Source organism: Pelodiscus sinensis, chromosome 6 (assembly GCF_049634645.1).
Source record: "Pelodiscus sinensis isolate JC-2024 chromosome 6, ASM4963464v1, whole genome shotgun sequence".
NCBI classification, from domain to species: domain Eukaryota; kingdom Metazoa; phylum Chordata; order Testudines; family Trionychidae; genus Pelodiscus; species Pelodiscus sinensis.
In genome coordinates, this window is record NC_134716.1 from 87709349 (window position 1) to 87735952 (window position 26604).

The 26604-nt window shown below is 41.1% G+C and overlaps 1 protein-coding gene across 1 annotated transcript in view; it reads left to right on the plus strand.

The window, feature by feature from the left end:
* CMYA5 (cardiomyopathy associated 5) overlaps window positions 1–8532 on the plus strand; it is a 64797-nt gene extending 56265 nt beyond the window's left edge. Inside the window, exon 13 of the mRNA XM_006119181.4 lies at window positions 331–8532. Coding sequence (XP_006119243.2) covers window positions 331–583 — 253 coding nt within the window. The 3' untranslated portion in view covers window positions 584–8532. The remainder of the gene's footprint in view (window positions 1–330) is intronic.
* The last annotated feature ends 18072 nt before the right edge of the window (window positions 8533–26604 follow it).

Below are 26604 nucleotides of genomic sequence, written 5' to 3' on the forward strand. Positions count from 1 at the left end.
TCCCATGAAGCCACAGCTGGGCTCAGAGGCTGGAAAAGAATGAAGGAGGCATTGATGAATAAGATCAAAATGGCTGTCTTGGGGTAGGGGCGGCTAGTGTAAGAGTTCAGCATATAGAGGGAAGTATTGTGAAATAACTTCAGCTTAGATGAGGGGTAAGTTTTGTACTACTCAGAGAGCTCTTTCAACATGTGAACTGAACTCTGCAAAGTGTTGGTACAAGAGGCAGCAATTTGTTAATGGCTGGGAAATAAATGGTAGTATAGTAGTTTGTTTTTGATTGATGGCATAATGGATTCTCATTTTGTTTCTCTTTCCTGTTATTTACAGTTTCATTTATAAATTCTTCCACTGTGGTGTAATGAGTGACGTTTACATGACGGAGCAGCCTTCCCGGGTTGGCCTTCTGCTGGATTATAATGGTGGGACACTTTCCTTCTTCAATGCAGAGAGGGGACTAGTTCTATTCACCACCAAGCACAGATTTACTAATGCTGCTCACCCTGCCTTTGTTCTGGAGAAAGCTGGTGTACTTAACCTGCACACAGGAATGGAGCTGCCAGAGTTTGTGAAGCACAGCTAATCTTTGCTTTCAAACTATCCGGAAGACAAACCATTATAGTTTTTTGCGGGGGAGGAAGAGAGTATCTATTTTTCTCTTAGCGGATGTTACCCACACCATTCTCCTGCACATCAACACTAAATTGTAATTATAGACATAGTATTCTGTGCATGGAGAGAGTAATAGACTGCCTCCTACTTAGTATGTACTTTGCGGTATATATTAAGTTATTCTCTAGAGGAAAAAACGGTATATATTAGAACTGAGCATTGGAAGGGGGAAAGAGAAATTCATGAACAGGAACCACAGTCTTTACTGAGAGAAAAAAATAATTACAAGACTAGTTGAATTTTTTTACATTGACTAATGATCTTGTATGTGATATAGTGCTTCTCTCTTTGAGCTTTAGAAATCTGTTTCTAAAAAAAAAAAAAAAATGGGCAGAGAAAATAAAATTAGAGGGGCAACATTTTCAAGCCAGTTCCAAACTAACCTCTAACATTGCTCACAAATATTTTGAATCAGTAAACTCCACACTTCTCCATCCACATTGTTCAGACAGAGACAGCGATCTGATTTGTACACACAAATGCCACTTGTAATGTGAATCGATGTTCAGCAAAAGAATGTATGTGCAGTTTTGGAGTCCATTTAAAAAAGTGTTGCTAGTGTTTCTGGCCCTAAAAATTACTGCCTGGATGGCTTAAAGATAGGGCCCAGATAAGGCCCTTTAGCCTGGGACTGTGGAGTAAAATTGCCATCAAGCTTCCTGTGAATGCTCCCTTTTTCATATTGGATATAAATTGATGTTGTCTTGGATCTTACCTTAGCCATTTTCACACTTAAGTATGGAACACCCCAGAGATGATCTCCTTGCTTCTACTGTACTCTTTTTGTCCCATTTGAGCTTTGTCTACATTAGCAGTGGACCTTAGTTAGCAAGAGGCAATGCTTGGGTGGTGTTGTGATGATGAGCGCCATAGACATTGCTAGATAAGACTACAACGTTGGCATTTGAATATGATTAAACCTTGCCAGCAGAGGTATATTCTGGTATTAATGCTGCCCTGTGTTAGACAGAGCTGTATTTCTAAGTACTCCACCAATCAGCGCTCTTGCCAGATTAATTGGTGGTTGTACCAATGAAGCCCTGTGAACTCCTATGTATTCACCCTAAAGGATGGCAGGCAGTGTGATGCCTGCTGCCCACCCTTGTGGTTACCTATTCTTCTCATCTCTGTTAATGCCCGCTCCCCCCGAAGTAAGGGGGGTTTCACATGTCTAACTGAGGAGAGTTGCTGTTGAAAATAATTTTTAATTAATTACAATTTAGGTTTCTGCTTGTCAAGATCACAGTTGGTGTCCAATCACAGTCTGTTCTTTTATTTATCATTTAGTTTAACTGCACCTAAAAATGTGCTAGAGGCTTCACAACGGTAAGAGATGCTCCATGTCCCATGGGCTTTGTGCTCTGGTTTCGCTATAGTGGCAGGGGTAACAAAAACCCGGGAAGGACAAGGTGGAAATGACAAGATCACATAGTACCGTGTTTTAGTGTATATAACATGCGCTCATGTATAACCTGCGATCTTTCTTTGCTGTGTAAAAAAACCCTTAGATTACCCATGGACATGTATAGCCTGCGAGTTCTATAGGCTAATTCACGGTAATTGCACATACCAGGGGGGAACAGAGACTGCAGCACAGGCAAGCTGGCCGGCCTGCAGGAGGAGGGGAGCCGCACTCATGCCCAGGCCCTGCGCAGCTACAGCCAGGCGCAACCCACCCTCCTCTGGGTGGGGAACGGAGAGCACAGCGCAGGTGCGCTGGAAGCGTGTCGGGCCCTCCTTGCAGCGGAGCGGAGCTGACTTAATCCAATTCTAATAGGTAAAAATAAACTTGTATACCCCGCGAACATATATACCCCACGGGGGAGGGGGGCGGGGTTTGTAAAAACATGTATAACCCGCAGGTTATATACGCTAATTTACGGTATATTAGTGTAAGCCTCTGCACATATTGATGAGTCAGTTAAAAGTGCTTTCTTGTTTTAAAACACTATTCCTGGCTCCCTGTGAGCATCCTGGAAGAAATGCCTTTGAATTGGGAGATGGATTGAGCTGGCTTGTTGGCTTGGGAGAGGGGAGCGTATTCCATGTGTGTGATAAGAGCAGTGTGGGAAAAGCCTCAGGATGGTTGGCAGGGTAACACACACAGGGGACACGGAAGATAAGTGATGAGGGACGGGGGTGAGGCAGGAGAATAGAATGGAGGGAAACAGGCTAAGACTAGGTCAGAGGTGTAGGCATTGTGCTTTCCTAGAGCTTCCAGAAAGCCAATGATTGCACTGGAGATTTGAGTGCACAGACAATACTGGGTTGTGCTTTTAATAACTAAATTCAGAAAATGTTTATGAAAATGAAACTAAATCTGCAAATCCCAGTTTTCCTGTTATTTTAGCTTCATTGTCCTCTACTACTCGTCATTGCCACATCCTTACAGGGCAGCTACAGTTCAAGGTGAGGCTGACTCATCAGCAAAGACGTGACATATTGCAAAGGGGACAAAAAGGGGTTAAGGAGAGAAAGAATGGCAAAGAAAACCAAAACCACATTTTTCACTTCAGCTAGAATGCTTCTGGCAATGTTTACAAATGACAAAACAAGACTGGTTTATAGCCATGAATTGTTGTGCAGATAGCATTATAATAGTCCTTCTATAGCAAATGCTTTTTCAAAACTTTTTCAATTATACAAATACAGTATTTCTGTCTGTTTTGTAGGACTATTTGATAGTGCTTTCCTGATGTTCTGTGTAATTCCAGTTATCCAAATTCCCTGTATCCAAAAATCCTAGTTATCCAAATCCAATGTGTCTCCCATGTCATCCTGTGTTCAAAATAGCACTTCCAGTTCGCTGAACACTTGGTTATCCAAAACTTTTAGATGTCCTACAGACCATTTAGATAAATGAGAGGGTACATTGTTTTTATATTTACATTTTTAAGCTTTGGTTGATACCTTTGCTGCCTATGTGCACAGTACCAAAAAGAGGAATGTGTTTGTAGGACTAGGAATAAGCTGTGCCCAAAATTTTGATTTCACCAGAATTTTGTCATTTGCCTACTGCAAAAACTAGACCTGTCAAACATAAGAAGTGGTGGTTGTGGGTTGACTCTTAAACCAGTATTTCTTAAACTTTTTAAGACCAAGGAACACCAGACAATAATTATTGTTTATGAGGAACACCAAGGATTTTGTTGTGGGGGTGAGGGAGGAAGGAAATTAGGGTCAGGGGAAAGTTATTGACCAAAAAAAAAAAGGTCATCTGCCCCTTTAAGGGTGGCCATTTTGAACTCTGTTGTTCTCCGCGACACACCTCCGACTGCCTCACAGCACACAGTATGCCACACAACAGAGTTTAAGAAACACTGCTCTAAATGATGTATAAATCTACACTTTTGTTATTTGTATGCTTCTGTCTGAAAAAAATGGGGTTTGGAATATTTTTCATTAGTAATATATTTCAAATAACTCTGGAAACAGCCAAGACAGATGAACTGGTCAGATGCAAAGTAAATATAAAGCTGTATGCCCATTTGTGACTTTATCCTCTTCAAAGCAAATTAGCAATACAAATGCAAAATCCAGCTTACGACACATCTTATGAAGCTGTGATTCTCTAGATTTTGGGCCACAGTCCATTTCCTTTAAATCTAGGTACATGAAAGCAGATGTTAGAGGGTTTATCCCGTCACCCTTTCATTTCCCTGGTCCTTCTCATGTGAACAGAGAACAGCAATACCCAAAGTCTGAAGATGCAAACAATGCAATGTTTATTTAGATTAGCTTCCAACAAGCATGAACCCAGGTTCCTTTCTTTTTCCTCTTGTTCCCTTGTTTTCTCACGCCCCTTCCTGTTTCTCCCCAGTGTATATAATAGTATTTTCAGATATACCTTGACCAATCATTTGACTGAAATTTAACTACCCAGTCATAACATATTGTAACGTGATTGTCTAACCAATTATATTCCACCACCTTAATTGGCTTACACCCAGCAAAATTAATTATACAGGAGACATAAAAAATTAAAAAACAGAGATAATACAGATGCAATATAGATAAACAATTAAGTGATGGGAAGCATAATAACGAAGCAATAAAGAAATGAGAATTTCACAACCCCAATGATTGATAAGTTGGTCCTTACAGGAAAAAAAAGCTATCAGCCTAAGTTTTCTTTAAATCTCCTGGGTTCTTCCCTTTATCTAGTGGTGTTAGATTGGATCACCTTTCCAACAGCCCCAAATTGCCTTATTTCAGTGTGATTGGTTTGGAAGGACGTGAATGCATGTTTCCTTGCTTATGGATGCTCCTGCTGCTAGCCAAAAGCCTTAGCTTAAGAGTAAGGCCTCAGACCATCACATACAGATAGGCTATGATTTTGATTCTTTGTTTTTAAACTTCTGTAATTAGTAAAGTAGTAAGAACACACTTAAATTCTTAAAGGACAGGTCCTTGCAGGCAGGCCTGAATAGTTATAGCCTAACAGCAGAATTTAGTCCTTTGGATTTATACATTTAAATAAGGGTTCTACTTATTCACATATAGGGAGAAATTCCAACTTGAATGGGATTGTCTTGAATGGCTTTCAGTGTTGCCATAGGTTCCCCAACAGTCTATGGCTACGTCTAGACTGGCATGATTTTCCGCAAATGCTTTTAATGGAAAAGTTTTCCGTTAAAAGCATTTGCGGAAAAGAGCATCTAGATTGGCACAGATGCTTTTCCACAAAAGCACCAATCTAGACACACTTTTGTGCAAAAAAGCCCCGATCGCCATTTTCGCGATCGGGGCTTTTTTGCGCAAAACAAATCTGAGCTGTCTACACTGGCCCTTTTTCGCAAAAAGACTTTTGCCCGAACGGGAGCAGCATAGTATTTCCGCAAGAAGAACTGATTTCTTCCATGAGATCGTCAGTGTTCTTGCGGAAATTCAAGCTGCCAGTGTAGACAGCTGGCAAGTTTTTCCGCAAAAGCAGCTGCTTTTGCAGAAAAACTTGCCAGTCTAGACACAGCCTATATGTTTTTGACAAAGTATGTGGATAATTTTAATTTAACCAATAATCCAAAAATAATGTGCTACAAGATTACTAAAATATTCAATCAACATCTATTTAATTGACCTGTTTCAAAGCATGTGTGAGATAGAACATAATAGATCATTGAATGCTATTAGGGAAAAGATAAATATATTTAAATGAGGAAAAGCACATTGAATAAAAACCATTAGTTCTTGGATTATATGCATTTTTGTTGGTATCTGTCAGGATCTGTCTATAAGAAGTGAGGAGCAAGATGTATATATTTCCTGCCCATTCTGATATTGGATACGTTTTTGAAGCTGTCAAAGTGTTTATTTCTTAAAGAAGTGCAATGTTGAAATCCCACAATATGATCTGCCAAAACACAGCAGTATGCACTGCAGTATAAACTCGGTTGCCGTGGAGAACCTAGAGATACAGTCATGGTTCTTTTTGTATTGATTTTTGGAATACAGGGAGAGAGAAGCTCCTAGAATTTATTTACTAGAATGTGCTTCTAGTGTAAGTTTGACTATAAAATATAATCACAGATGCTTTTCACTGTGAAGTGTAATGAATCAAGGTGTTGGGGCTCGTTCCACCCATTTTTCTGGATACTGTGATTAATAGCTTACCTATGCAAAAACAAGATCCAAGTCAATGTATTGTTCACATTCTGGGGATGTTTTTGTTTAATGATACTTTACAACTGTGTGAATTATTTTTGATGCATAGGCTGCTAGTTCAGCTGGCAGTGGCTGAGACTTTTTTCCAAATGCGAATGACTTTATGCAATATATGTACACAGTCTGTTCATCATTCCATGCTTATCATTGCACAGGTGCTCTTTAATGTCAAGACAAAGCAACACTAAGAAACTAAGGATGTTTGGAATAGCCTAGGGCATGTTTTTATCTTGAGGCAAGGGGATTTGCTCCTTCAGCTGTTTTTAGCATTGATTAATATTTGGCCTGATCCAAAGCCCACTGAATGCACTGGAAAGATTCCCACTAGCTTCACAGGTCTTGGATTAGGTCCATGTGTCCTCGTGCTCTGAGGTGAGAATACATGCCTGGATGCAAGAAATGATCATTAATTTCTACAGTCACAATCCAGCGCTGAATGGGACTTTCACTAGTACAGATAGTATTGATCCACAAATCTCACTTAGGCCCTTCTGTTCCAGAAAAAAAGCTAAATGCTTCATTTCAATGTCAGCTTGTAATAGTGAATATCAGATAGAACTTGCTATTATGAATATACTGCAGACCATATGGGGGTGGGTTGTCTATGAGCAATACTTTCTATTATAATCAGTAATTTTTAAAGGAAACATCACTTGAGTTTAAATTTCTTTGTACTATAGATGGTCTAGCGAGACCTTATTTTGGAGATACAGAATGGAAGAAAGAAAGAAAGAAAATTGCACTATTGATTATGAAATTTGATAGTGATAATCAATCACCAAGCTTACTTTAAAGTAGAACATGTAGATGCTAAATCCCATTATTGTGATGTTTTCTTTGGTATATGAGTTAGCTACACATTCTTATTGACACTATAAGATTGGGTTTTTTTAATAGTCTATGAAGACTAATGTGACATTAGATTCATTTGGAATTTCTCTCTTCCAAAATCATTCACAAATTGGGACTTCAAATAGGTTGAGGGTTAATTTGGTTTTTGAAAACAGCAACATACGTTATAGGACCACTAATATAAATAAACTTATCTGTATAAACTTAAAAAACAACAAATAGTCTAGCAGCATCTAAAAGACTAACAAAAAATGTAGATGGTATCATGAACATTCATGTTTTTCTAGTCTTTAAGGTGCTAGACTATTTGTTATTTTTTTTAGTTTTTCCAGATACAGACTAACTTGGCTACTCCTCTGAAGCTTTTAATCTGTATAAAGTCATTCATATTTAACTAGCAAGGAATTCCTAATTAACAGATCAGAAGCTAGATCCTGTCAGTTTGTTTACCTAAGGAAGGAAAAGTAAAGGCCCTATTCAGCCTTCAGCAGCATGTTGTACAAGAGTTTCAAAATTCATTGTATCAAACAGGGATATTTTTGCTTATGCTTTTCATACCGGAAACCAGTGTTTTCTTGTCATGGGCCACATCTCATTGCAGTTCATCATGAGGCACGACATAGGGGAATAGAGCGGAGATTCGTCCCAAACAGAAGAATTGTCCTGACAATAATTAAGTAACCAGGGGGGAAAGGTATAGCGTAAAGTATTGTTCTATTCTGAAAGATGACTTTGTATAAATGGCATCTTCTTACACAGCGTGTATTGCTCAAGTGAATTCAGAAATGCATCTGCTCATTTTACTGGCAAAAATACATGTTCACTTACATAAGTTTATTAAGGCTAGCCCTACAGAATCAATGCTGTTAATGATGAGTGATGTTAATAATTGGAGTCTCTTATGTATTATGTGCCAACAGATGTGTTAGCTAATTCCAATCAGCTATACCTTTAGAAATCCACTGAAGACCAGGGGAGTGCTCAGGTATAACTAGGGGCATAATATGCCTTGCAGAATCTTTATTTTAGGTGATAAGGCATGAGGAGTGAACTCAGTATGACTTTGAGCCTAATCTTAGTTTGCAGGGCTGACCATGAGAAAAATCACTTCTCTGATTGTAAGTTAAGCAGATATTACATACAGGCAGTCCCCGACTTACGCGGATCCGACTTATGTCGGATCCGCACTTACGAACGGAGCTTTCTCGCCCCGGAAGTCGGGGCGAGAAAGCCCCGTTCGTAAGCTGCTCCGGTGCCCCTGGTCTGCTGGAGACCGTCTCCAGCAGACCAGGGACACCGGGCGGGTTCCCGCGCTTCTGAGGCTTTGCCAGAGCAAAGCCTCAGAAGCGCGGGAACCGCTGCTGCTGCCCCTTGAGACCCGGTGCCTGTGGTCTGCTGGGGACGGTCCCCAGCAGACCACAGGCACCCGGACTGAAGCCACAGCCGCGGGGGGGTCCCGCGCCTCTGAGGCTTTGCCAGAGCAAAGCCTCAGAGGCGCGGGGAACCGCCGCTGCTGCCGCTTTGACTGAAGCGGCAGCAGCGGCGGTTCCCCGCGCCTCTGAGGCTTTGCTCTGGCAAAGCCTCAGAGGCGCGGGACCCCCCCGCGGCTGCGGCTTCAGTCCGGGTGCCTGTGGTCTGCTGGGGACCGTCCCCAGCAGACCACAGGCACCCAGACTGAAGCCGCAGCCGTGGCGGGGTCCCTCGCCTCTGAGGCTTTGCCAGAGCAAAGCCTCAGAGGCACGGCACCCCACTGCCGCTGCGGCTCTGCTCCCCGTGTCCCTGGTCTGCTGGGGGGGGGGGGCGCAGCTAGTGTGCTCTCCCCCCCCCCAGCAGACCAGGCTTTTGTTTTGGACTCTGGGGCAGAGCAGCTGGGGCGCTGCCGATTTGTCCTGCAGCGCCCGTGGGCACTACTGGACCAACCTGGCAGCACCCCAGCTGCTCTGCCCCAGGTCCTGATTCAGCCGCTGCTGGTCAGTTTCAGCAGCGGCTGAATCAGGACGTCTGGGGCAGAGCAGATGGGGTGCTGCTGGGTTGGTCCAGTAGCACCCCAGCTGCTCTGCCCCAGGCGTCCCCAAGTCAGCTTCTGCTGAAACTGACCAGCGCTGACTACAGGAAGCCCCAGGCAGAGTTGCTCTGCCCCGGGCTTCCTGGAATCAGCTGCTGATCAGTTTCAGCAGCAGCTGACTTGGGGACGCCTGGGGTTCTTAAGTTGATTCTGTATGTAAGTCAGAACTGGCGGTCAGTTTCAGCAGTGTCTGAATCTGGACGCCAGTTCCGACTTACATACAGATTCAACTTAAGAACAAACCTACAGTCCCTATCTTGTACGTAACCCGGGGACTGCCTGTATTCCAGTTCTGTGGGTGCTAAGATTATCCTGAGAAGTGCTTAGCAGAACCGAATCATGGGACATGATAAATATGTCATCCCACACACCCATTTTCACAGTCACTTTTCAGAGTAGAACTATACCTTCGGTTAAAATTAATAAAGGTTATATGTAACAGTGTACTAATTATCTGCCTGCTTCCATTATATTTCCTCAACTAGACCTATTAAAATTCACCACTCATAAAGCCATGAAGCCCCCGCTGAAATTATACAAACAGTGATATGTAGAATAAAACCAGAGGGAAAAAATACTTTACATGTAACACCCATAAGACACTCAGAGTTGGCTGAGTTAATGCTGATTATATAATGTCAAGGAATCATGCAGTTCTTTCTTATATATGTACATGTTTTATTTCTGTTATTTATAAAATACTACATATGACATTACAATTTACATTAATACTTCCAAGGTTTATCGCACTACCAGTGCTTACTAAATAAATGTTGGCTATTTTATCTTCAAAAGGTGAGTTTCCCTTTCCATTTCCATTTCCATCTCTTGCTTTAAAAAGAGTCTGGTAAAGGTTTGTGCTTGATTCAGATAATAACACCTTTGACACAGGAGCACAAGAAATTACACAGATGTTTGTATAGCTCTCATTACCATAGTATTACAGCCCTTTTGGTACTTAAGTTAGGGATGTCTATGGGGAAAAGGCAGTATCCATCATAACTGGGTCAGTAACTACAGAACATATTTTTATAAAACTCTCACTGAAGTTTCAGGATGCAGAACTGGCTGCAAGATTGGGCCCCATGTGTTTATTTAAAAATCTTCAGGGAGAGTATTTTAGAGTCTCATGCAGTCAAGAGCCTGCACAAGTAATACATCAAAAATGGGGGGGGGGGGGGGTGAAATCTAACTTGTCTTACTCAAGCAGGTAGTCTCATTAAAGTGTCTGAGAGGATTTGGCCCATTTAGTGTCATGCTTTTGTTTCTTTTGTGCATGCATAACAAGCTGGATGGTTACTCTTCATGGCCAGCTTATAGCATTTTTGTTGCTTTTCCAAAGATCTCCATTAATGGCCAAATAAAGAAGATGCTAAAATCCTGAGTGATTACATGCACAACTCTTTAAAGTAAGCTATTTTTCAAAGAAAGCTAGAATTAATTGTGGAATCTTTCACATTAATCCAACTGTCTGTTAACAAATACAATATTCATATTGAGATAAGCAGCTTTATTTGATCTTCTGGAGTTTAAAATAATAGTGAGCTAATCTCTTAGCAACTGAGCTAAGGGCTGGTAGTTATGCTTTTAAAATATAGATATTAAACTGAATAATTTGCAATATAGATTTTTAAAATTAATACATCAAGAATTTTTGTTTTGTGTACATGGTACTGTAGATACTGTGACACTACATACCTTATGGATAGTAAGGAACCTTTTAGACTGAAGTCTCTCTGTGATGACTGTGGAATAGAAATACCTAGATCTCTAGATGATGTACATTGTGTGGCCAAAATTTCCCCTCTCTAAACTGCATTGATGTTCTCTTACCTGCAGTGCAGAATTAATAAAGAGAATTAATGGCTGCAGTGTAGTGGGCAATGTAAAGTCACAGATGTGTGCCTAAATGAGATACTTATAAGAAGGAATGTTAAAAAACATAAGGGCCATCCTTTGAGGATGTGAAAGGGGAAGTTAGTTAGGAGTACAGAATGTGCAATAGAGACCTGTATGGCGGATCAGAGCATAAGAGTGCAGATCAGGGAGAGAATTTTGCCAATACATGATACACACATTACAGCATATTTTAACTAGCTGCAACCTACTTTCTAATGTTATGAACCCAGGTTCTGGGAAATGAAAAAGAAAGGTGGAAGCAGTGATTTTACCAACACTTCAGCTAGGTATTTGACAGTATCAGAGAGAAATATAGGGGAAGGCTTGAGAAGCATGCTGTATTTAAATTCTTCTTTGTAGAAATAAAGATTATTTTTGTAAAGTGTGTTAACTTTTTTAAGCAATGCATTAAATTTGAAAATCCATCTGCTTTCTATTGTAATATGCTGTATTTGACCCTATTGATGTTGAAGAAATGTTGTAAGTAGTTATTTCATTAAACATACTCAGAGAAAACATCTTTTGTTTTCCCTTGTTCAAAAATTTTTATTAACTGATCATTGAGAAAACGCCGTAGGTTAAGGAACATGAACTGTATTACTTTAATATGACTCTTGTTGTGTATTTATTTTACATGCATGGTAATCTTAGACTTTATCTGAACTAACTAGATCAAATGCATATTCATTTGACAAGGAAATGTTACAAATGGTAGGAGTTTGTAATGCTGCAAAACAAAATTAGTCAACTGTATAACCGGGCTTTCCCCCCCCGTCAGTGCACCACTTCAGTGCACCTTTGCTCAGCCTCATTGATCAGTGATTTTTGGAAGCAGTGCCCCATATGAAGGGTTGCACAGGCAAAGTTCCTTCACAACTGCCTTTGGCCCTAGAGAGAGTCTACTGTGTGCCTGTTCTCTAATACTTAGCTTTTTCTCAGATAGCTTCCTGATAGTTACTTTATACTGTAGTGTGATCAGTGTTGGAACAATTGTTCCCTTTGTTTTTTATTTTTTCTTAAAAAAACAAAACACCTCACCCCTATTTATTCATAGAACTAGTTAAATAACAGATTTCCCCTTGTAGAGGTTAAATTTTCATTGGTTTTGTTTGGGAATGCTGGGCTCTCCAAGAACCAAAAGGTGCCTCTCCTGTCATGAGGCTATTCACGGGGCTTCTAGCACCTCCCCTGCCTGGGTCATATTCATATCCTTAGTAAATGCAAGATGTGTCCTTCTTTCAAGGGTAGATCCCAAGAGAATAGAGAAAATAAATTTAAACTCAAGCTTTATGTCCAGCTTCAGACGCTGGAGTAGAGGACCCTCCTGTAATAGAGCTCCCAAGACAACTAGTGCCACATCCACATGGACATCTGGGTCACTGGAGGCTGGTAGACAAGCATGCAGGTACGACAGCACAGGCTACATCTATGGTATCCACATCCTCACCTCTATCTTCCTCTAAGCAGCAGGAGGTTAAAAAATAAATCTCCAAGAAGTGCTCAGTCACTGTCTCACAAGAGCTCAGCTGCCAAGCGGAGTTCCATGCAGGCTCTGAGTGATGAAGAAGACAAAGATGAAGATAAGCCAGTCAGCTAAGAGGGACTTAGTACCAAGTTTGGGTGCCCATGCCCAGAGTGGTAGAGACCAAACCTGTCCCTGAACAATACTTGATGAGAAAACCACCAACACCAAAGAGACTGCTCACCTATCTATGGTGTGCTCAGTACCAGCTGCATCAGTACCAAAGCTATCCTCTCTTCACTCAGCCCCATCTTTGTTACCGTTGGTATCATAATCATTTAGGGGGCCTAACAATCTGATAATATCTCCCAAGTTGGAGTTTCCTCTGTTAATGAGTGCTGTGGGTTTGCCAGTGTCATGCTTCTCTTGGTCACTGACGCCTGTATCAGTACCACATTCACCCTCATATCATCTACAGGCAGAACTGTTGTCTCCTCAATTAAACTATGTAGAAGAGGCAGGGCCAGATTATGACATTCTGAGGCCTCAAGCTAAATCAAGTGTCAGAAGCCCCATGCCATACAAAATGAATTTATTATTGTCACAGAAAGGACCCTGCATATATAAACTTTTGTGCTGTGGTCCTTTGGTAAGCCTTGTGGCCTGAAATATTACAGAGTAAGAAACTCTCTGCTCCCATTGTTTGGTGAACAAGTGGAAGTATGGTTCAGAGATCCTCATTTGCGCAATCTTTCTACCCAGAATTCCTCCAATAGCACTTTGGAACTCACCATAACTGCACACAATGTTCAGGGTGAGTTGAAAAATGGACCTGAATTGAGCTGCGAGAGGAGAAGGAGTACTCCTATATTGTGGCAAGGACTCTGCTCCGGGGTCCTATCTCTTACTCATTCCTTTCTGGTCTACTGTTAGGATTCTTTGATTCTGTGCAAGGCAGAGGGGGCTCTTCTAAAGCTGCTAAGGTGTGACCTCTGGTGAGGCCCTTTTTACCCTACCCCTAAATAAAGCTGAAATCACTGTAGCCAGATGAGGTGGTGGCGCCCTAGGGCTAGCTCAGTCAACACTTCCCAAGGGACTTGAATGCACCTCAGGACTCTGGGACTATGTGACTTAGTGACATCAGAATGTGAGTCTGGGTTAATGGGGGGGGGGGGGGAGGAGATGTCACATGGTAAAAAGACATTTGCCTAATGGACATATACGCTGTGGGTAGGTAACCGACTTACTGAATTTAGTTACCATGCCAAAGGTACCATAGGGGAGTAATCATTTATCTTTCATGTAGATATGCTGCTGCTATCTCTTCCCCTAATAACAATGAGTGGTCCTGTAGCACCTTAAAGACTAACAGATTATATATATATAGTATCATGAGCTTCCATGGGCCAAACCAGTATTTTTTTTTACTCTAAGGATAGGTTTACACTACGGGACAAGGTTGAATTAAGATACACAACGTCAGCTACGTTAATAGCGAAGCAGAAGTCAAAGTACCTTAACTCGACTTTTGGTGCTGTCTACACTGCAGGAAGTTGAAGTGAGAACACTCTCCCTTCAACTTCCCTTACTCCTTGTGGAAGCAGGACTACCAGCATCAACCGGAGTGTTCCTCTCAGTTCAAATTAGCTTGTCTTCACTAGACCCTCTAATTCGAACCCTGGAAGAGCAACAGTGGCAGCTTTGATCTTCTCTGTAGTGTATACACACCCTAAGGTGCTACGGGACCACTTGTGTTTTTTGTTAAAGTTATAGACTAAAGCAGCTACCCTTCTGAGACTTCCCATAGTAACGTTTTCCTTCTTTCATACCCAGACTTAGTGCTTGCAAGTGGGGAATATTAGCTATGAAGAGGGCCCAGGGAAGGTATTTAGTGACAGTCAGGGTGGTTGTGTCAAGCTAGCAATTGTTTATTTTTAAAGGGGAACACCAGCTGTTTTAACCTGGCCCTTTTTGCTGGTGACATCTGGCCGAAGGCTTATACTTACAGAGGTCCCAATCTAGCAAAGCATTTAAAAATGTCACAAGTCGTAGTGCCTGGGACATGACAGAAATATACATGCATTAGCCAGCTGGAGGGGTAGGTGAAATTAGGCTTGAGTGTGTAACCTCATTCTGCAAATGGGCACCTTTATTTAAAGAAACTGCACGGGAGCTCTTCATGTCTTCCTGCCAGATGTGCAGCTCTGCATGGCAGCTGACTTCCCTTTCTGATCTCCACTCAGGAGCACAAGATTGCTCCCATGCCTGGACCCAGAGCTGTAGAAAAGGGGGAGCTCTGTCCCTATGCAGAATAGGAGCTGCACAAGGGGGGAAAGAATGTTACATGTATAACTCCTCCTAAGTGACTCATGAACAGAACTCCTTTCATGAGAATCACAGGAAGCGCTGCCTGACAGCTACCTCCTTTTCCAGTAATTCCACTGCTTAGAGTTACAGAAGGAAAAAAAATTATGTAGCACTTTAGGGTATGTCTAGACTACATGCCTCTGCCAACAGAGGCATGTAAACTAGGCTATTCGACATAGTCAAAGAAGTCGGGTTGTGCAGGCTCAGCTGATTGTCAGCACAGCATGGCAGTCAAGATGAGGATCTGTCGACGGGAAGCCTTTTTAGACCACTCCTGTAAACCTCATTTCATGAGGCATAAGGGAGCGGTCGACAAAGGCTTCTCCTGTCGACCGATCCACATCTTGACTGCTATGCTGTGCCGACAATCAGCTGAGCTGGCACAGCGCGGTGGCCATGTTTATTTTAATGAAGCCGGGGATATTTAAATCCTGGCTTCTTTGACTATGTCGGATAGCCTAGTTTACATGCCTCTGTCGGCAGAGGCATGTAGTCTAGATGTACCCTAAAGTGCTACATAATTTTTTTCCTTTTATTTTACCAAGATCAGACTAACACGGCTACCTCTCTAATACTAGAGTTACTGGTGTGAGGATTTAGGAGCTAAGGCCCTTCCAGCAGCATATCAGGTCTGGCAGAGAAAATTCTCCTGCTACACCACCTTTTCCAGTTTAACAAGTGCTTCTATCTCATCTCTCCTAGCCCACTTGCCCCACAGACTCCCAAAAGCTCAGCATATGCCAGGACATGTCCTTCTGTTCTCCAGTGCAAATAAATACTATTACCGGGATCATTTTAATTTGCTGGTGCATTTTAGAACTCCTGTCATGAAATCAAAGGGTACTAAAAAGGGCTGAAATCGATTAGCATCGCCATGTAAATGCTGCTTTCCTGCAGAATTTGTTGTGCTTCTTCTCATTTTTGAGGTCAGGCTGTGTGGTGTAATAACTTTTGAGGTCAGGCTGCAGAAGTGAGCCTTGATGCCCATACAGCACATGAGGCCTTATCAGAGCTGTTATGGTAGAAACAGCCTATGGGGTTCATCCTTGAGGAACAGCACCATGCAGCATCAGGAGAACAGAATAACAACCAAGTACACTAGACATTGTGGTAGGCACCACACATCCTCTTCCATCTTTCATGCAGCCAGTGGTTAGGGCACTGAATCCTATTTAGACAATTGGGCTCAGTGAGGGAATCCACCAGCTTGAGATGGTCTCTCTCTCTCTCTCTTTCTCTCTCTCTGTCGGCTCTGCTCTATATTATATTCAGCAGGAGTACTGTTGTTGTGGAGTGTAGCTGATCAACGAGTGCCCCAAATATGCCACATACCCACAGATATGTTGAGACAACATTGTTCTTTCATACCACTCCTGGAACTAGCAAGCCAGGAATGAGATTTCTGGTAGTCCCAGGTTTCTAGCATGGACTTCACTGTGTCAGCTCTTCACTGTGTCCCAGGTGGTGATTTCATCCTAACTGCTACTCCCTGTGTGGCATTTCCAGAGGGTCATTGCAGAAAATGACCCAATACTGGTGGGTGGCGTAGTTCCTGTATCCCCCTCTTCCCTACCCACTGTCCCATGTGCTCAAAGTCAGGTGAATGAGGCTCGTCCATCACCATCTTTGAAACGGTTTGCTTAGGTAAATAGTGCTGCTTGGCTCCCTTTTGGCTGTTGTGTTACCAAGCTCTCAGAAGCCTGAAAGCTTGAGTTCATGTGACCTCCCAAGCACTTAGCAAAACTAATAGCAAATCCCCTGGGTTTTTGAAAAATGTATCTTAAGCCACCACAGCAAATTAGTCACTGGATAATGGAAAACTTGTGTGCTAATCACATCTCTGTGGTATGGTACTGTGACATTTTGGAGAAACAGATCCCAGAAATTTTGCAGAGGCCTAATGCCCACATAGTAACCCAGAGAGTCTGCTTAGCAACCAAGATCTGCTTCAGAAAAAATTAAAATCCTTCATAGTTTGGGAGCTGGTTCTTGTGACAGTCATCAAAAGGAAGAGAAGAGCTTCAGTCTTATGAGGTCAGAGGTATACAACTATCCTATCACAAAGACTCTGAGAACCTTAATGTAAGTTTATTCTTCATTCTTAGAACTGTGTTAATATCTGAATTTAGCATGTCTCAGAGACAAGCCATTGCATTACTCTTGGACTGGTCATAGTTTCCCACCTAGGTCCATCAGCCAAAGCTTGCTGAATTCTTTTCCCCAGAAAGCTGAGTTCAAGAGCAAGCGTCCTGAGTTTGCTAGAGAGTGTGAATGACCATTCATGGCTCTGTTGGCCAGACCACAAAACTTTTATAGGCTTCAGCAAATTACTTTTTGTCCTGGGTCCCAGTAGCACTTGTCTATCTCAGCAATCACACCCCAAGCACTTTCAGCGCCTGAGAACACCTACAAGCACCCAGGGCCAGTATTTAATGTCTATCTGCACCTGCTGAGAGGACAAGGGGGATGGTTTTCTGAATTGGGGATTAGGGAGAATGGCTATTTGTATATGTTAGGGAAGAACCACATTAGCCTGTGACCAAACCAGTCCGTCTCTGAGTATGTTCTAGTAGATGAATCACTAGCCATGGGCATTGGAGTGTGTCAAAGGGCCATGCTCCCTTTTTAAACGGGGATCACAAATACCCTTTGAGAACTTGAACTTGGCAAGGGTGCAATGAAGGGGGAGGAGGCTGTGTGGTGTAATAGCAGAATTTCTTCCCCACTGACATGATGGCCAAGTCATGAGTGGGTAGCATTGTAAGCTGGTGCAAGGAATCACATTGCTACTCAAATTGGCTTATTTTGGTTGCTTGGCTCCCAGGGGGCTTTCCAGCACTCATGCCACCAGCAAAGAGGTGAATGACTTGAGTTACTGGCTGAGGTTGGATGCATAGTTTACATAATAATATATGTTGTCCTTCACTTGTAGGATAAAGGATCTCTTTCACACTCCCAATAGCAAGGCAACAAGAGATTGTATGTGGAAAGGAGAAAAATGAAAAATATATTTCTCAGCTATCCTCCATATTATCTTCATGTCAAAGTTAATCATTCACTTTTTTGAAGTTGAGAAGAAAGCTATGAACACTCCCATTTTTAAGCTATTTCTTGGTTCTAAGTAATCAGTATCTTTCTACCTAGGGAATGTGGCTTTCACCTATTTTTCTGTGGTTGCGTTGTCATTTGGGAAATATAATCTGATGTGCTTTACCTCACTTTGCAACTTAACATTAGGTTATTGTGACATTATTGCTGGAGTGTGGTATAAAATCCGGTGCAATTAAATGCAAAGAGAGGCCTGGAAAGTCTCTCTTACATAAGGTGCTCTGTACAAAGCCATCACATAATGTCACTGGGTTATAGATGTGTATTTTTCAAAGTGAGAAACTTGTATTGGCGAGTAAATAGACTGTAAATGGAACTGTTTTCATGAATATGCTGCTGCTTGTTTATAACTATTCATTGTCCATAAGGGGGCAATATTTGTCAAGAAGAACCAAATTGTTGGGTCTCATGGAAAGTGCTGGCAAGACACAATGTGAAATGTACATTGGCTTCTCTCACTGAACAGTGTGTTTTTTTTTTTTGGTTTTTTTTTTTTTTTTTGTATGAGAAGGAAAAATAAGGAATCCCATGCCCCATATTTAATATGGTGTTTCTAACATCGATATCGTGTTTGAATGGAAGTTGAGTGGAGCTTTTGGTTTGCTATATGTACCAATATGCTTTGGGATTATGAATGGATTTTTATTTTCAAGCAGAGGGTGAGATAAAATTGTGTAGAAATAAAGAGTAGAAAGTGTCATTTCTGCTGCTTGTCACTGACTTTTTGGGTCTGTCAGGAAGTTAACAAGTAGTGATATGAAGAGGCTTGTATAGCTTTGCTATATGGTTCAGGGTTTGGAACAGGAAAAAAACAAGCAGACTGGTAACAAGTTATCTAAGTGAGAATACAGGGATGAATATGATATCACATGTCTCAAAAGGGAAACATGGACTAGAATACAAGAACCTCATGCTTCTGTGCATCATCACCCTGAATTTTAAGTCCTGAGCAGGGAGCTATTTGACTACTAGACAAGTTCTCAGTTCTCAGGCTGGTTTGCTTGTGTGGCCAAATGCCCACAGTACTAAGGATCTGTTCTAGGCAGACAGGATTAGCCAGTGGACAGCCATACTCCAGCTACACATTTTTTTCTCAGGGACTCTGTGAATGGAAGCATGGAACTATACTGTTCCCCTGTTCCCCCCAGGGTTCCACCTATGTCAGACTGTGCAAAAATCCAATTGCATGATGAGAATTTGGCTTTGAATATGTTATAATAATGTATAGAAGATGATAAGTTTACCCCAGTAATGCTTGTTCCCTGCTCTCAAGAGCTGACAGTCTGAGATCTACAAGCCAAGACATTCAATGCTGGTTCAGATAAGAGAAAGTGACTTCAAGAGGGGCTTCTTCCTGTACCATCCCCATTTGTGCATGTTATGTTGATGGCGAAGCAATGGCAAAGTAGAACAGAATAAACTCCTGCCGTCCTGCCCCACCAGCCCTCTGTTCTAATAGTAAAAGAGGAACGAATGCATAGACGTGAATCATAAGTAAATATAACTTAACAGGTTTCTTAGGCTAAAGATAGCAATGTGGTGCAATAGACCAAAAATATTGTCAGTGAAGAGAGATGTCTAATACAGTTAGCTTGATTCCAACAAATGACCTGAAAGTCAAAGCTCTGATCTAATTGTATTATATTAATCCCTTGCTTTTACTTGTAATGTCTAATAATTCATGTCTATGACTGCATGCCAGGCAGAGTAGCAAAAAGTAGTCTTTACATGTGTCATTGACTTTTACAGAGGCCAACATCCACATACATAAATACCATGCAGTGTGTGTCAGTCCTGATCCATCTCTTCAAAAAAATCACTTCTTTTTTCCAAAATAGCTTTACAGCGAGCTCTGACTGAGATTCTGAGATTCTTTGAAACGTACTGCACTCTAGGTGAAGTTGCCTTTATACCATTTCTGCACCACAGAATACTTCCAGATGCTGGGAAGCTCTTTCCTATGGTAGATCTTCTAGGTCAATGTTTCTCAAAGTGGTCCACAAGACCACTTTGAGAAACCTGTTAAGTGGCTGTGCTGGTTTGTTTGTTATTGACGCCATGGCTACGGTGCCTTGCGGCTCTTATTGGTTCCAGTTCACCATTTGCAGCCTAGAGGATTGGTCCTGCGTTTAGCAAGAGCCAAAGAGATTGGTCCTGCTTTTAGCAGGGGCTTGGTCTCAGTGACCTCCCGAGGTTTCTTTTATGAAAATTCTATGAAAATTCTCAGCGTTAACTCTGATTTCATTTTCTTCATAACAGCACTAATTTAAGATCATTCTGTATACTGTCCATGGCATGATAAATACAAAAAGTTTTCACTGGAAAACCAACGAATATCTAGACAATTTGTCTTTTAAAATATTTATAACTAGGTAGTTCCTCAAGAAAAAGAGCAACTTGTTTCTTCCTCTTTGTAACACAAGTTCCTGGGTAGGTGTTGGTAAGGTTTAACATACACAGTTTTTTTATTGTAGTGTTAAATCTGGGAACGTCCAAAAATTCCCTACCTTCCAGGTTTACTTATTTATAGACATATTAAGAATGCCATTTAGGCTATTTTCTCATTATCTGGGGGTCATTTGAAAGTAGAAACTGAGCAAGTACTCCTTTTGTGGCAACTTATATTGCAAGTTTATTGACAGCGTATGATACTTTTGATCTTAGGTCATTCTTTTGTGGCAAGCCTATAATACTGCACTTAGGAGGGCTGCTTCCAAAAGTTTCATATTAAAAGTCAACTTCCAGTTTGGCTGGATGAAAGTTTTATATATACCAGCTGCAGTGCCCAGAATGGAAGGGGAATGCAGTAATTTACCTCCAAAATGGAGTTTTGTCCCACTCACTCCTAAAATGGAGAAGAAGCTGTAGAAAAGAGATGCTATGTTCCGACTTTTACCTCAGCTTTTATCATTTTCCATACTCTTCTTTAATTTGTCTCACTCAGTACACAGCTTTCAGATGTGGGGATTATAGCGCAGCCACATATTATTCCCTTAGCTGGAGGAATGAGCTGATAGTGCATTACAAGAGTCTCACTTTACTTTTGAGTAAGCAGTTCCATATAATAGCTTTCTGATACTTAAAACGCAGGAAAATGAAAACACAGTGGTAGGCAAATTAGCAAAGGCCACACATAATCTGGATAATAAAAGTACTAATGAACAGATTTGGGTAGATGGCTCAAATGATGGGTTTGAAGTTGATACATCAGTTAAAAGTTCACCAGTCTAGGAAGAAATAGATATGATGTGCTTGTCCCATGTTCTTCCTTCATTATCCAAGGTTTTTAGCCCTCTTTCCTTCCCAAATCATAGAATCATAGAATACTAGGACTGGAAGGGACCTTGAGAGGTCATCGAGTCCAGTACCCTGCCCTCATGGCAGGACCAAATACTGTCTAGACCATTCCTGATAGACATTTATCTAACCTACTCTAAATATCTCCAGAGATGGAGATTCCACAACCTCCCTGGGCAATTTATTCCAGTGTTTGACTACCCTGACAGTTAGGAACTTTTTCCTAATGTCCAACCTAAACCTCCCTTGCTGCAGTTTAAGCCCATTGCTTCTTGTTCTGTCCTCAGAGACCAAGATGAACAAGTTTTTTCCCTCCTCCTTATGACATTTAAATACCTGAAAATGGCTATCATGTCCCCCCTCAGTCTTCTCTTTTCTAAACTAAACAAACCCATTTCTTTCAGCCTTCCTTCATAGGTCATGTTCTCTAGACCTTTAATCATTCTTGTTGCTCTTCTCTGGACCCTCTCCAATTTCTCCACATCATTCTTGAAATGTGGTGCCCAGAACTGGACACAATACTCCAACTGAGGCCTAACCGTCGCAGAGTAGAATGCTTGCATCTATGAGGTATGCAGCTTCAAACCTTTTGGGAACCAATTAAATTGGTCACCACTATTTTTGGGAACATAAAAGAAACATGTTCATTTCAGTTCCATTCCAAACAAGGGAGGAAATGCTTACAAATTTAGGAAAGGGCAAAGACTGCATGGTTCCACACATGTGCATGGGTGTGTCTGCACAGATACAATCAATGAGTGGATCTGAAATAAGTAGAAGACTCTCTCCCTAGAACAGTTCTTCTGGCACAACCATTCTCTCCTCACACTGGTTTAATTCCATTGATGCCAGGAGAGTTATTTCATATTTACATCAGTGTAAATGATAGGAAATTCAGGTCCCTTACGCTCATGCTTCTAAGAGGGCATTGGAAACCATGGGTAGTAAAATCACATTAAAAACTATAAAAAAAGAACCAGACAGTGTCCTATTAATGTGAACATTTCCTCAGAGCCAGCCCATGTTAGTGTATTTGGCAGATTCAGGAGGAAACCACCAGTGAGATTCCAAGGGGACAGAGGTACTTTTACAGCCTTTTTAAAAATCTGGTTCCATTTAAAAATCATCTCTGTGTATTCCATGACTTTCACCATTTACCAGTTTTCATTACAGGAATGAAGGAGGTCTTTGTACTGGAAAGAAAACAAACGCTCCAAAACCGTACTTTAAGATATCACAAAATATGTCCATATACTATAAAAGTTTCTAGTGCACTAATTTGAACCTGTCCCACAGTATGTTTCATTAGCCTGATGAAGGAAAATTTCTGTATTTTACAGTTCAATAAAACTATTACACTTGACTGTGAATTATACTATAGGTTTATTACAACATTTTGATTTATAGAAACAGACCACCTGCTGTTTAAGATCATTAATTCACCTGGCCAATAATCTCTTCCCCACTAGGACTAATTTTAGCTGTTGCCACTTGTAACTTTTCAAGTTTTCAGATTCTTCCTTCTGTAGAGTAACTCTTCCAGCCTCTCTGAAGTGCATTCCATATTCATACGTCTAAGGGATTATATATAGCTCCATCTGAAAAATGGTCACTAAAGAAGGAATTAGATATACAGGTATGAACTCAGAATAAATAGATTATTAATGCCCCTTTGAGCACCAAGTCACTGATTCACTCACAATCACTTCCCACGCAGCTCTGGCTGAGTCAACCACTAAGGATTGAGAGGGCGTTGTAGGCAAGAGAGAAGAAGATTCAAAAAGGATAATAGTGCTGCAAATCCCCAAACAGAAGAATGATTCAGAGAGGAAACTAAAAGAAGAGAAACAAACACAGGAAATAGAAAATCAAAAGGGATATAAAAATAGAGATGCAAAAGTGGGGGACGGGAGGAACCCCAAACACCCAGCCATGGAAAAACAAGATGCTCAAAGTGCACAGAGAAGAGAGCCTAATGAAAGGAGATGAGCACACAAAAGAAGAGAAAAGACATTAAAAACTAGAAATAGTGGCAGACAAGAGAGAATGAGATCATCGGAGCAAGGCCAAAAAGAAAGAAGAAAAAGCAATATGTGTAGGAGAAAGACACAATTTAGATAAAACTTCTAGGCAATCTCAGCCTTAGCCTCTGACTTTCCACCCATATAAACACGCACACAAGTGTTAGCATCCATAAAAACATTTCAGCATCTATATTTCAGGAACAAATCAAATGTCAGAGTGTAAAGCATGACATTTTACACCTATGATAGAGTTTAGACTATGAGATGGAGAAATAGGTTCTGAAGGTTTGTATGAGAACCAGAAACGCTTTAGGCATTTGAAAGTACAGCACATTGCTAATTTACGTCTGGCTCCAGAAGGCAGTGACTTGTCACCGCCATGTGAATATCCCCACTTCACATAAAACTCATCTTCACTCCTGGCGTAGCTGAGCAGATTCACCAGTAGGGTGACCACATGTCCCAGATTCATAGGAATAGTCCTGATGGTTCTGAGCTTTGTCTTACATAGGCGCCAATTATCCCCACTCTGTGTCCTGATTTTCACATTGTCTATCTGGTCACCCTTCTCATGCACACCACTAGGTTGTAGCCACTGCCATCTAGGCAGACCATTTACCATAAAAAGATAAACAAAGGAAATACACCCTTCCCCCAACCCTGCCAGTGCCTGAAAAGAAGATCACTAGCTAGTGATATCCATTCTGGTGTGATGAACAAATAGCATGACAAACATTCAGATTTCAGGCTCATTCCAATCATCACAGGATCGAAGGTTAATACGCCTTTAATCATACATGAGTTACTACAGCTGAGTAATCTGACCAGCAGATGCCTGATTGACTAACACTGCAGATCTGTTATTTTACCTTATGTCCCCAAGATACTCTCTTTTCACTGCAGGCCCAGATGCAGGGAGACAAAAACTGGAGGCGGAGTAGCCAATTTATTCCCTTCTCTGCTCAAGAGCATGAAAAACTGACATAAATCAAAATCTCCCACCCCACTGGCTATTTGATTGCTCTGGTTCTCTGCTGATCTGTTACAGGCTATGGGGGAAGGATGAACCAGTACTGACTCAAACACAGATAATTGCTACAAACCTGTCCCCTTGCTGTGAGGGTATTAACGAGATTCTGCTTCTTCTGGGCCACACAGGCAGCAAAGAAATACTTCCAAAACTTTTCTGTACCATAACTCACTTCATAAATCCAGAACACTTTCTCGGCCCCTCAACATAGCACTTCCTGCTGCAAGATTTATTATTTTATTTCACACAGAAGGTTCCAGAAACATAACTTCCAGGAATTCAGAACTTTTGCACAAGAAATATTTATGGAAACGCTAATGAAGGCACTTCATGTGACTACAATAAAAGACAAGAGAACACCTGGGACCTTAACAAACTATCAGACCCTTTTTAGAAGAGGAGTTTCTGATCTACTCTAAAAGATTCAATGACTGGTACAGACAAACTCTGATGGCTTTTGTAGTTTCATAGTGGATGTGGATTGGGATTTCTAATCTGTGATCTCTATTATTTTCATCCTCTTTTTGATTGATATTTGCATGTCTGGTAGTCATCCTTAACCTTTCAAGGCCCAGATTAAGGGTACGTCTAGACTACATGCCTCTGGCGACAGAGGCATGTAGATTAGGCTACCCGACACAGTAAAATGAAGCGGCGATTTAAATAAGAGTTGCTCTCCTACCTTGGAAGCAAATTGCCTAATCTGGAGTGCGTAGAATCATCTCTTCCCCATCCACTATCCAGCCCAGTTCTCTTGTTTCAGGAGGGGGAGTATGCTGCATTCCCACATAGGATATTACAGATTGTTCTCTTCCTAGTACAGATAGAGAGTTCCAGGAATGTCACTAAGGGGGCACCCGATTAAGCACCCCACCTTACTACAGGCTCAGTGACGTCCCTACTCAAATCTCACATGGATGCTCAAATGACTTGTATTAATTAATATAACTTAGCAGAAACAGCAGTTTTTGTATTTTTGTAAACTGTTATAGCAGGACAAGAGGTCAGCCTGAATTTTTATCCTTGCCTCAGAATACCTTTGGTTCTTTAGCATTTGAGTCAAACACAATGTAGCTTTTATAATTTAAAGTCCTGGTTTGGCAAAGCACCTAAGTACATGCCTAACTTTGAATTGAGTTGACTGTTAAGCATGTGCTTAAGTGGTTTCCTGAGCCAGTGACTCAGGGTTAATATCGTATTATTGCTTAATTACAGGATAAGAATCATCTACACCTTTCACAACAATAGAATGCTAATGGGTTTAAACCAAATGCTGTGTCCTTGCAGAACTATTAAGTGATCCATAATAAGCAGAATTGTGTGCACTTGAATAAGTGTATTTGGCTGGAAGAATAGATATGTGTGTATGTTCATCTGATTGTCCAATTAAGTGTATGTCTGTAAAGTGGAGTGCACTTTATATTCAACTGCCTTACTGCACTGAGAAAATATTAAAAGTATGTAATACAGCATTTGGTGGTACAGATCTCTGTGATATGTTTCACAGATGTGGAGCTGGAATTTTACTGAGCTTTTCTATTGGGGAAAATATTAGGTATGAATAACAATAAACAGATTTTTTTTTTACATCTCCACAGAAGACAAAAATATTTAGTTTACTGAAAGCATTCATCTTCTGTCTGAGAAGGCCATCTCAGCATATTGAAGGAATGAAAGATGTTCTTGGTAAGTTAGAAGACAACCTGGAACAATGCTAATAGAGGTCTTAAATGATTTAAAGGAATTGCATCAATAACTAGTAGCAGTCTTTTAGGAACTTAATGCACAAACAAAAATAAAAAAACTAAGAACCAAGCTTAGAAGATCCCTAATCTATTAGCAGCCTTCTTCTGGAAGAGGCTAAGGACCAGTAACTAACACCAAGATCTTCACTGGCTCAGAAAGTCTTAACTTACAAGTGTTCCTCTTGGTCAGGATGTTGTCTTTATCAGGAAGGAGGCTACATGTAGACTGCAAGCTTCTTTCAAAAGAGGCTTTTTCGAAACATACTTTAGAAAAAGCCTCTTTCGAAAAAGAGCGTCTAGACTAAAAAGTGCTTTTTCAAAAGAGAGCACCCAGGCAGTCTGGATGCTCTCTTTCGAAAAAGCAGTTTGCATTACATAGCGCCTTTTTTCGAAAGAGCACTTTTAAAAAAAGTCGTTATTCC